Genomic DNA, 12,663 nt, shown 5'->3' with positions numbered 1-12,663 from the left:
TCAGCCTTACTAAAATAATATGATAATGCAGTTTAAAAATAAACTTGTTTGTTTTATTGTCACAACAGAACAGAAAATATTAAAGTTCTGATAAATATAATGTATATTAAAAATACAAACTTAAGATATGAAACTTAAAGTCCTTTGAACAAAAAAAATCAACTATTATTATTAATATTGACAGTAATAATTTTTAAAAATCAATGATGATGATATTATTATTATCATCATCATTTGTATTATTATTAAACAAGACAAAGGTCACTCCTTGTGTGTGTGTGTACCTTTAAATGCAATGTAAGTCGCTTTTGATAAAAGCGTCTGCCAAATGTCAATGTTATAAGCTACCTTATAATTACAATGTCAACTTGCTTATCCCTTTACCTGCACTCTTTTAATTCTATCCATCTATTCCATCAAGCTACAACAAACCATTTTCAATCATCATTTGCTGCCTGCCTTCTAAAATCTACTACTTAGTGATGCACTAAATACATTATGTGACTCGTTAATGCTGCGGTTAAACGAAGTCAGCAACGCACACTTGGATTTCACACACGTGTAAAAGAAAAGCTAACTTTTATGCACAGGCTATGTTTGATACTTTTTCTCTTTATCTAAATGTTCACTCCTTGCGTGCCTAACTTTACAATGCAGAGACTGGAACTACAGATATGCTAGTTATAAATACAGTAATCATTACTTTATTTAGGCAGAATAAGTTCGTTGTGATAGCCGCGTTCGGGCCAGAAGCTCCACAGCGCTTCACTAAAACACGCCCGTGACACGCCTCTCTGGAACAACGTCACACTAACCCATCATTTCACCAACAAATGGAAGTTTTATCAGAAAACTAATCAGAAATCACTGGAAACAGCGTTGAAAACAAACATGATAAAAGCGGCCGTTTGCTGGCATTTTTGTTGTTTACTTGAATATTTAAAACCCAAGCATCGATGTTTTACCACAGGTTTACAATAAAAAGTGATACATTGATCATAATGAATTAATTAATGTCAAAATTGCACATTAGTCACTCAGAAATAAATTACCGTTAGGTCTATTTCACAAAAGAAAGAGGACACACTTACTTCTTCAGTCGCGTCTGTTTCTGTTTATTTGGTCGGCTAGTTACAGGACATATTTACATCACATTTAGAAAGAATGATAATTTCTACAAATATATGCCACCAAAAATACGACCTGAGGAGCTTTAGCACTCTCTCGACTCCCATACAGATATTTTCAGTCAGAGAAACAGAGGAAGCTCCCGAAAAAAAAGTTGCTTTATTTTATGATAGTCCGGTATAAAGAGACGAGACGTAGGCTACTGACAGATAAAATAAAAACATGACTGTGATAGCCTTTATGATTGGTCGGATTTCTTCAAGCGTTCACTATGTTTACTATGGTAATGGTTAGCGCGCATAGTCTTTTGCATCACAAACACAAGGCATTCAAACATGAACGCGAGTTAAATTATTTTAAAAGTCTTTAATGCTGACAGAATCATCCGGCGCTGCCGTCTCCCGACTCAGGTGAACTCTGGACTCTGTTTGTAACCACTCCTCTAGCCCGAGCGATCTTCCTTGTATAGTGCCCTCTGGTGGACAAACTATGCAGCGCCAACACTCATAACATGGTTGAAGCGTGTTTCGTCCGCTTTTATTTTATTTTTTAAATATTAATTTATCGGCCATTATAAATGCCGATACCGATAGTTTGGAAAATGCCTAATATCGGCCGATAATATCGGCCCGCCGATATATCGGTCGGGCTCTACCTCAAACAGAAAGCACAAAGCCTGTCTTTAAAGTGAATTTCGTTTTTTATTAATTGTATCTTAATTTTAACAAATGTTTCATCAACCATTTGCCTGGATTTAATAAATAAGAAGACATAAATATAGTAGACGATAATCACGACTCGGAGGCGCCGGCACGTGAACTGGAGCTCATCTCATAAATGAACCGAAACTCAGCGTATAAGGTTATACTCACAGACATGTCGACTTTTAAACAGAACAATTCAAAACAAAAGAAAACAGACTGCTCTCTGCTTATGTATTCCACATGAAATGCGCATTTCTCTCTGGCGTGTTCACTACTGCGAAGATCACGAGTCAGCATCGTCAACTTCATCTTTGCAGCCGACACTGACACAGAAAACACTTGTTTATTAATAAACAATTAAAATGTCTCCTTGTTATATTTGACATATTCATAATCATTTTTGCCGGTTCTTTTAGGTGCTTTAATGGCAGCGCCACCCTTACATGTTACACGAATGCATCACCACCGCATAACCGCACCGCACCACATTCCTACACTTATAAAATGCAATTCAATGTGGAAGTAATCCAAGTATTCAGAATACGTTACTCAGATTGAGTAACGTAACGGAATATGTTACAAATTACATTTTGGGGCATGTATTCTGTAACGAAATACGTTTTGAAAGTATCCTTCCCAACACTCACTCACTCACTCACTCTCTCACACACACTCACACTCACACTCACACTCACACTCACACTCACACTCACGCTGCCCGCTCACCCCTCTGGGCCCGCGAGCAGCACACACACACACACACACACACACACACACACACACACTGCCCGCTCACGACCTCTCACCCCTCTGGGCCCGCGAGCAGCACACACACACACACACACACACACACACACAAGTGTAATAGGGGCACGCTGCTCCAGGGCTCAGGCACACTGGCTGCTTGTGTGGGAGAAAGGTGAAACATGTTAGACATCAGTGTGTCCTGACTAGAGAAAATAGGCTGTTATCTTCCTTTTTGCCAAATAGGGAGGAAATCTTCAGCACCCATAATGCACTGGGCATGCTGCCATCTGAGGCCACGCCCACCAGTCTGCTATGGATAGAGCTGGGAGATGATGATGTTATACTACATATGCCCTGTACAAACACACACTTGTCTACTTCTGTGACATACTTCCTGTATTTGGCCCTAGTTTTCCAGTGTGTGTGTGTGTGTGTGTGTGTGTGTGTGTAGAACGTTTGATTACCCAATGGGACACACTTATAGTGCTGCAAAAAATGTGTTTACAGAGCTTTATTTTACTTTCAGTACTTTAGAGTTTAAAATAAACTTCTAAATGTTTGTTCAGTTACAGTTGCTATGCAACTAACAACACAATTTAAAATTGTGGTGCTTCTAATTGAGGGATAAAAAGCAGTTGCAAATGTTGTGCACAATACACTCATACTTGCACCGTTAAAATGTGCAAAACTTTGTTTTACTACCAAATTAAATGTAATATCGAATTAATTATAACTTACAATGGAATGTTTTCCTCGCTATCTCACGTGAGTTCGCGAACATAATGCATGATGGGATTTGCTTGATAGTATGGGTTTAGTGTGTGTTCAGGGCACTGCGCTTTGGCATTTAATTTGACACAAAGATGATGCATATCTCATCCGTTTGGAAAAAAAATGCCCCTGGAAATGAATTTAAGGTGGCCCATATTTCCCTTTAATAAAGGGTGAGTCTCTGTCACGGCTGTGATCTGAGCACCACATGGAGTATCAATAATGTGAAGTCTCCGTGAGTCCGCTGTCTGAACCAGCCGTGGTACCAGCACACACACACACACTCAGCAAAATATCTCATTATTATCAACAAAAGCTTTGAAAATATCGAGATATGATTATTTTTGTCAATATTGCACAATCCTAATGTACAGTATTAACTTACATTAATACATTAGTATTAATACAGTACAATTCCGGACGGTAAATCCTGATCCGGCTGGTGTCCGGTGTGGTGTATGCTGGAGAGAAGCGATCGATGACATTCCCGCGTGAAGAAGAGCGTGACGCGCTATGCAACAGTGCAGGACACAGCAGATCTTGTTCTTGCTTCTCAGCTTGTGTTTGTCACGAGAAGACCAGCTTCTTCAAAGGCTGCAAGGGGAAAACGGCTCCTCTTGTGACGTCATTCCCCACACGCAAGTGACGATTCACTGTCAACCAATCAGCGTTCGGCAGTGAGTCCAGCTCCACCCTTCAGCACCGGCCTGCTGTGTTCGACCCCGACGAAGGCGTCCCACAGCAGTGCTACAGTACGGTACTCTGTGTTCTACCCCGACGGAAGCGTCCCACAACAGTGCTACAGTACGGTACTCTGTGTTCGACCCCGACGGAAGCGTCCCACAGCAGTGCTACAGTACGGTACTCTGTGTTCGACCCCGACGGAAGCGTCCCACAACAGTGCTACAGTACGGTACTCTGTGTTCGACCCCGACGGAAGCGTCCCACAGCAGTGCTACAGTACGGTACTCTGTGTTCGGACCCGACGGAAGCGTCCCACAACAGTGCTACAGTACGGTACTCTGTGTTCGACCCCGACGGAAGCGTCCCACAGCAGTGCTACAGTACGGTACTCTGTGTTCGGACCCGACGGAAGCGTCCCACAGCAGTGCTACAGTACGGTACTCTGTGTTCGGACCCGACGGAAGCGTCCCACAGCAGTGCTACAGTACGGTACTCTGTGTTCGGACCCGACGGAAGCGTCCCACAGCAGTGCTACAGTACGGTACTCTGTGTTCGACACCGACGGAAGCGTCCCACAGCAGTGCTACAGTACGGTACTCTGTGTTCGGACCTGACGGAAGCGTCCCACAGCAGTGCTACAGTACGGTACTCTGTGTTCGGACCTGACGGAAGCGTCCCACAGCAGTGCTACAGTACGGTACTCTGGTGCCACTCAAAACTCCTGACAATCCAAGCGGAAATAATTGCGTACTTTACTGTACCGTACCGTATCCAGCTATTCCAGATACCACAGCTAAAACTACTACCTTAACTAATATAAATTGAATGGCCTACATTTTTAAAGACAAGTAAACAGTCAGTAATAAAATAACAATCATATTTAGCACAAACAAATAATACAAGACAAACAAATGAAGTAAACAGTGCTCTTCAAGAAGCTCTAATAGTTTTCAGGAACCACAAGTGAATAAAGTAGGCTAATGAAAGAAATAGCACTGCGTTGTCTTCACAGGTTCAGGAGCAGTGACTGTTTGTGTTCTCTGTCTTCTGTTGTTTGGTTAACATTAAAAACGCAGACAGTAGCAGGAGTATTAGGCTGCTGTCACTTTAAGACTGAATGCACGCACGGATCACACGTTTTGTGTTTTTGCGTTTACTTAAGACGAGTGTGTACTTGGAGACTCTCTGAGAATTTAGTGGGTTTGTCCAAGCGCAGGAAGGCCTGAAAGAGCTGAACTCTGTCTGAGAGACGCAGGTTTCAGGGCGCGAGCTTCCTATGTTGATCTTCCCACACAGCGCGTGAGTAACGACTTCCCTCTTGCGTGTTCCAGCGCTCGAATATTTACATTGGAAAGGCTGAACCCTTCGTGATGATGCAGCACTGACCCGTCAACTCTACAGAGCGGCGCTCATGTTATCACAACATTGCATTTGTTAGAAATCAAAAAAAATTTACTGGCGACTGACGGTTTCATACACTCGCCAAACACAGATTTTTGCATTTGCACTTGTGGAGTGTTAATTTAAGGCCCTGGCTGTAAGTGTTCATTCACAAATACACCACCTCTTCTGATATGAATACACCACCTCTTCTGATATGAATACACCACCTCTTCTGATATGCCTCCTCTGATATGTATGACTTGTCGTTGTGTTTTCTGACTTGTTCTTAGACTTGCCCTCGTGCTGATGTGTTCAGTGCTGATGTATTTTGCAGCTCTCTCCAGTGCACTGCTGCTTGTGATGTGCTAGCTCTACACAGATGTGTGTGTTGGTGTCACTGAACACACTGCTCTGGTCCTCAGGAGTGTCCTGACGTGTGGTACCTCCGCCCGTGTCCTCCTGTGCTGATGAGTGCGATGGCCTCGTCCGTGCGCCACCTTCTGCCACTGCGCCTGCTCCTGCTGGACGCCCTCATGGCCGACTACACCCTTCTGGTGGACACACACATGAGCAGCGGCCATGACCAGTCTCTTCACTTCCACCAGGTCAGAACACACACACACACACACACACACACACACACACACACACACACACACACACACGAGCAGCGGCCACGACCAGTCTCTTCACTTCCACCAGGTCAGAACACACACACACACACACACACACACGAGACTACACCCTTCTGGTGGACACACACGAGCAGCGGCCACGACCAGTCTCTTCACTTCCACCAGGTCAGAACACACACACACACACACACACACACACACACAAACACACACACACATGAGCAGCGGCCAAGACCAGTCTCTTCACTTCCACCAGGTCAGAACACACACACACACACACACACACACATGAGCAGCGGCCACGACCAGTCTCTTCACTTCCACCAGGTCAGAACACACTCACAGACACACACACACACACACACACACACACACACACACACACACACACACACACACACACACACACACACACACACACACACACACACACGAGACTACACCCTTCTTGTGGACACACACATAAGTACCACGACCAGTCCCTGCTCTTATACCAGGTCAGAATCCTTTCAGTAGAAGCCTTAAAATGTGTAAGACATGTTTTGTGTAAGAAAGCTTTATGCGAGGAGGCGTGAATCATCATGAATATTGATGTGTTTCACACCTGAGAAAGACAAAGATCCTCCCATAATGGCCCTATCAGGTGGGACTGTGAGGGAACTAGAATAAAGAATGAAGAAAGTTTATGGCTTTTTGATTGTTTGGATATATTTACAAGACAACATAATCCAAAGATACATAACGAAGGACAAAAAGCACATTATTGAACACCCTGATCTAAAGACAGAGACTTGAACAGTCACACACCTTTGTGCCATTCCTGAAACAGTTCCTGTTCAACATACCTGTCATTTCCAGGGTGTTTGCAGTTTCATTTTACCATGTTCATGTACAGAGACTCATGTGAATGTTGAAGTCAGCAGGACTCATCAGTGGGGAATCTGGTCCCTGTAAAAACAACAAAACAACTGTGGTGTTCACTGCTGATATCAGGAGCAACGGCTGCATGATTTGGGGGAAAAAATCGAATTGTGATATTTCTGGTTAAAATTGATATTTAAAAATTCACAAAAGATATATATAATGAACACCAGGTTTGTTGTGTCTTGTAGGCATATACTTGTAGGGCTGCGTAAAATAATAATAATGGTAATAATTATTTGTACTTTTACAGAAAACTTAACAAACTTTATGGGGAGAAATGCAGGCGGCCTATAACCATAAACCATTAGAAAGGGACACTTCAGTAACACTACACTAGAGAAAAATATATGGATTATCATATGTTACTTCAAATGTTTCCATTCATTATGACGTTATGAAATGAGACTGGAGTAAAAACATGAAGCCTAATGTTTGGCGCGTTTTGCTTTTCAAACTCACAGCGCATTATTTACTGAAGCGATCGAGCCGCTCCAAACTATGAACAAAGAGTATAGAAGCCCAAGAGGCGAAACTCAATAGAACGCTCCATAGCAACAGTTGCCCCCATGACGTGACGGCGCGGCCGCCATTATGGACTGAAAACTGAAGGAAAACGCCGAAAAATAATGGGAGTCAATGGCACTGAACCAACTTAACATAACAAAAACATAACAAAAACTTAACATAACTTAATTTTTTCTGGCCGTCATATCTAAATATGAAAACAATTTAAAATACATTAATGAGGATGACCGACGTTAAATGACGTTAAATTACAGAAAATGTTACGTCTATGTGTTGGTTATGCATGGCCTAATTACCCTTAGGAAAATAGTATTTTGGGACAAAATATTACTATAGAAGTACTATAAGACTACTATAGAAATACTATAGCGGCTCTAGGATATTATAGAGGTATTACAGAACATAACAGAACATAACATACTTCTGTGATGTTCTGTATTACCTCTATAATATTTTAAAGCTGCTATAGTATTTCTATAGTAGTCTTATCGTACTTCTATAGTATGTCCCAAATTACTATAGTATTCCTATAAGATTACTATAATATTTTGTCCCAAAATACTATAAGATTCCTATAGTACCTTTTCGTAAGGGTATGTCCCCCACCGAATCGGCTTCATTAGCCTACCACTTACGGTTTGCAGAGGTTCAATTATAAAATTACTGCAAACCTTTAATCTATCAATATTTATGTTCTATTATGCATTTTCCTTGTTATATGAATAACAGAAATTCATGAAATAATATATAGGCAGACACACAGTAATAAGATATAAGTAATAAGATATTTATTCAAATTTTGATTTTGAAATTAGTGAACATCACCATATATATGATTTGGAAAAATAAATAAATAAATAAATAAATACAATTATAAATGAACATTTCTAAAGACAGTCAATCTTTTACATAGAATATCACAAAAATATGAATAACTTGTTTTTTCAACATCTTCAGTGAAAGTGCACACAGTGAACGTTTCAATGGCAAGAACAAAAACAATCTGTGAATGTCCTATTACAGGCGGAAAGGTACAAAAAAGATGTGCAATCTAGCAAGTGCTCACATGAACTATAAACAGTACTAAAATGGAAGTGGTGCCATAAGATCTCAGTAATTAATCAGACACCATCACCTATTGTGTGTGCATTTGTGTATGAGAAGTTTTTTTGTATTTTTTTCTTTTTCTTTTCACAGTTTGGTTGTGTGGCGTGCAAACTGGCGCTAACGATTTCAGCAGCTTTCAGTCCATAATGGCGGACGTGCCTCCACAGCGCCATCTACAGACTGTTACCCATAACACAACAGAGTTTCGCCTCTTGGGCTTCTATACTCTTTGCTATGAAACATTATTACCACATTATACATATCTACGTTTGAGCAGATATCCACGAACACAGTATCAAAGTAAACACTGGTCTAAACATTATAATATTCGTCATGTTAGTGTAAACACTAATACTAGCCTACTTTTATATTATGCTGAGTTAATATAATCGAGCATAAAAACATCCTCATGTTGTACATATTTAGTTAGCATTGAAAGGTTTTCTACCTGTCTATAGTTCATATTTCAACATGTTTCCATCGATTTCATACATTTTAGTCTGGCACCAGTTCAAATACAATGGGAAGTTTATACAACAATAACATGCTAACTAATATAATACATTTCTTACCTTTAAAATCTTTCTTATCTCCAAATCGCATTCTTCTTCTCCTGAGGCAAGTCCTTGGTAAACTCACAGTGTGTCTTCCAAACTCGATGAAAAGCAGAGGAATTATGAAGTTTGATGCTTTGCTTTGAGGTGACGGGCCGCTAACAGGTTCGCGTTCCTTCACGTGGACTATTAGCATGTGAATCGGTCGTGCACGCGTAGGTGTGGTCACATTAGAGATGGCCACTCAAGATTAACTCTTGGGTAGTTTTTGGTTGGCCAGTTCATTGTCCAAACAGAGTTTGGTCATTCATATTGCACTGTAAACCAAAAAGGAACACTGTTGTCCCGACTCTCATTTGTGTTATTTGAACAGTATCAACACAGAAGGAACCACTGACAGTGAAACTCTTCACTTCTGCTTACACTCATAACCGCTACTGAACATCTGAACACAAACAATGATCAAATGCACATTGACGGATCATCCTCCGTCTGTTCTCCAAAATGTAGTCAAATGTATATTCGTGCAGCCGTGTGTAAACTGGTTAACTGTGTCTAAAGCATTTGTTTTCAAGGTCGCCATCACAGCGCAATACTCACAAATAACTGCGGGATGGCGGGTGTTCTTTAATTTAATGTATAAATAAAGGTATATATATATATATATGGTAATGTCAGACTTTTGTAGTAGTGGTATCGTGCCGGAATTATCTTGTAAAATGTATTGCCTGTATGGACTGAAATCGAATGCCGCTCTACCTGTGGAATCATTCACTCACAGAAAGCAAATGCAGATGTTCAACTATCGCTGGCAAACAATAGGATGCTTTTGCAGATTTGCTTTTAATTGACTGTGGGTCCACGGCCATTTCACCCAACGCTCTTGATGCTCGTAAATCTCCTGTTACGACTCCGAGTGTGAAACCGCTTCAGACGAGTCAGTGCGTGCAGGAACTGAACAAATCATTCAGACGGATTTAGACAGTTTTGCCAACTTGTTTGAAGTCTTTGAACAGAATCGACTCGAGTGATTCCTTTGTGAATGGAGCATCGCTCCTGCACCAGAAAAAAATAGGATAATAATTGGAATAAACTCAGAGTTTCTTAACATGTATTGCATTCAAATAAAGTAGTAAAAGTACTTATACATTAGAAATGTAATCTTAAGAGAAATTTGTACTTTAAGAGTAGATTCAAATGTGGGTACTTTTACATTTAACTCAAGTAAATGTACTTCGTTACTACCCACCTCTGGTTATGATATTATTCCTTTGACAGTGAGAGCCATATACTGTACAACAAATGCACTGAAAAATAAAGTTGAGCTTTTATTCTGGTGGAAAACAAGTTTACAAACAGTACTAGTCTATTGAAATGCTGTAATCGTCAACTAACCAGATGTGTAAATAATGCATAACTGCGTTCCCAAAAGCACATTAAGCTCAGCAGAAGGAGCTCACTGCATTCAGAGACGCGGAGCTGATCATGTGCTCTTCTCTATGACCAGCGCTAACACGAACACAAGACCTTAACATGTTAATATGAGGAGTTTAAATATATTTCCGGCTGCCACAGTCAAGTTAAGGAATGGGAAACACTGCACTGTTATCCATAAAAACACATTTTACTCAAACTCACTTGCCTCATTTTCACTGGAAAAACCAGCATAATGAAATAAAAAGTTTAATCACACTTGACATTGTTTTTGTGAAGCCTGATATTTTATATTCCACTAAATGACTCGAGTGAAAACAGACCATGGCCAGTAAATGAATCCAGTCTCTCTTCTGAGTGATTCCATTGTTGTAGGGGTCAAACCTCTATCGACCTGCGGGCCAATCTGCGTTATATACTATTTTCAAAACTGTTAAACTTGTTAAAAACCTAACATAATACATTAAATAAGACAGAGATTTGCAACATTTCTACAGTAATATCATACTGAAATATATTCTGAATCTTAAGCTCAAATACTATGAAAATAATTAAATGTATGTGAACACCTACTCAAGAGTTAGTCTTTCAGTTTCATCATCGATACAGAACAGTTTAGTACAGTAATATAAACATGGATCATGTAACAAACTGCAGTGAACTATAAACAGTAGAGTGTGTCATTCTTGTTCTGTAAAGTTATTTTACTAAAGCAATCATTGTATAATTTTCCTGATGTTGGTATTTTAGCTCATTGTTTTATGAGTGATAAAGTGTGTGTGTGTGTGTGAGTGTGTGTGAGAATCTTCTGCTAGTGTTCAGGAAGAATGAGCTGATTTAAGACCTGAATGAAGTGTTTTAGTAGTTTTAGTGAATGTGAAATGAAGTGCTGTGAAGCTTAAAGTTAGTAGAGAGAACTGAGAGAAGAGTTTTGAGAGTATTGAGTGTGTTGTAGTGATTGTAACCCCAGTGAGTGTGTGGTTTGAGTATGGTGTTGTAGTGATAGGAACCCCAGTAAGTGTGTGTTGTGTGTGTGTGTGTTTTCTCTGATCAGGAGGAGTATGCGCTCCCGAAGGAAGCAGAAGAGCTGCTGTCGGTGAGACGGGAGCGTCGGGAATGGGCCATGCATCACTATTCTCTGACTGAGGCCGGTCTCCTGGATCGCTCCAGCTTCAGACCCTCTCCTCACACACACACACACACTCCGTCTGACCTGTCCTCTGTGTATCAGTAGTGTTGTGTTTCTCCTGCTTCTGGAGAGACTGTCCTGATCAAACACATACAGGGATAGAGGATCACCAGCTGAAGTGTTAGAGCTCATTTCTGTTATTATTTGAAAAAATATATAATTTTTGTACAGTACATTGGAATTCATAATGATGCATGTTTTACACTTCTGCAGTGTATGAAGTGTTCTCATTAAATGTAAAGCTCTTCTACTGCTGTTGACTCCTGTATTTATCTGACAGAACCACACAGAAGGTTTCTTTGTGTTTTTTCCTCAGTTTTCTTTCATTAGAATTTTTTTTTCTACATTAAACCTGAGAACTCTGTGAGATGAAACTGTCGGAAACCCTCCATCACTCCACCGGTCCTTACGAGACCCTCCGTCACTCCACCTGCCCTTACGAGACCCTCCATCACTCCACCTGCCCTTACGAGACCCTCCGTCACTCCACCTGCCCTTACGAGACCCTCCATCACTCCACCTGCCCTTATGAGACCCTCCTTCACTCCACCTGCCCTTACGAGACCCTCCATCACTCCACCTGCCCTTATGAGACCCTCCATCACTCCACCTGCCCTTACGAGTCCCTCCATCACTCCACCTGCCCTTACGAGTCCCTCCATCACTCCACCTGCCCTTACGAGTCCCTCCATCACTCCACCTGCCCTTACGAGACCCTCCATCACTCCACCGGCCCTAATGAGACCCTCCATCACTCCACCTGCGCTTATGAGACCCTCCATCACTCCACCTGCCCTTACGAGTCCCTCCATCACTCAACCTGCTCTTACGAGACCCTCCATCACTCCACCTGCCCTTACGAGTCCCTCCATCACTCC

At 41.2% G+C, this 12,663-nt stretch overlaps 1 protein-coding gene across 2 annotated transcripts in view; it reads left to right on the top strand.

Annotated features, from left to right (window-relative positions):
• exd1 (exonuclease 3'-5' domain containing 1) overlaps positions 1–11,995 on the top strand; it is a 19,321-nt gene extending 7,326 nt beyond the window's left edge. For both annotated transcript variants that reach the window (XM_082144030.1, XM_082144029.1), the window contains 2 exons: positions 5,840–6,022; positions 11,651–11,995. In XM_082144030.1, coding sequence (XP_082000156.1) covers positions 5,840–6,022; positions 11,651–11,830 — 363 coding nt within the window. In that variant the 3' untranslated portion in view covers positions 11,831–11,995. The remainder of the gene's footprint in view (positions 1–5,839; positions 6,023–11,650) is intronic.
• The last annotated feature ends 668 nt before the right edge of the window (positions 11,996–12,663 follow it).

The sequence above is a fragment of the Leuciscus leuciscus genome, assembly GCF_965113295.1.
Source record: "Leuciscus leuciscus genome assembly, chromosome: 17".
Classification (NCBI taxonomy): domain Eukaryota; kingdom Metazoa; phylum Chordata; class Actinopteri; order Cypriniformes; family Leuciscidae; genus Leuciscus; species Leuciscus leuciscus.
Note: the sequence above shows the minus strand (reverse complement) of the source record. Positions and strands in the feature narration are given on the sequence as shown.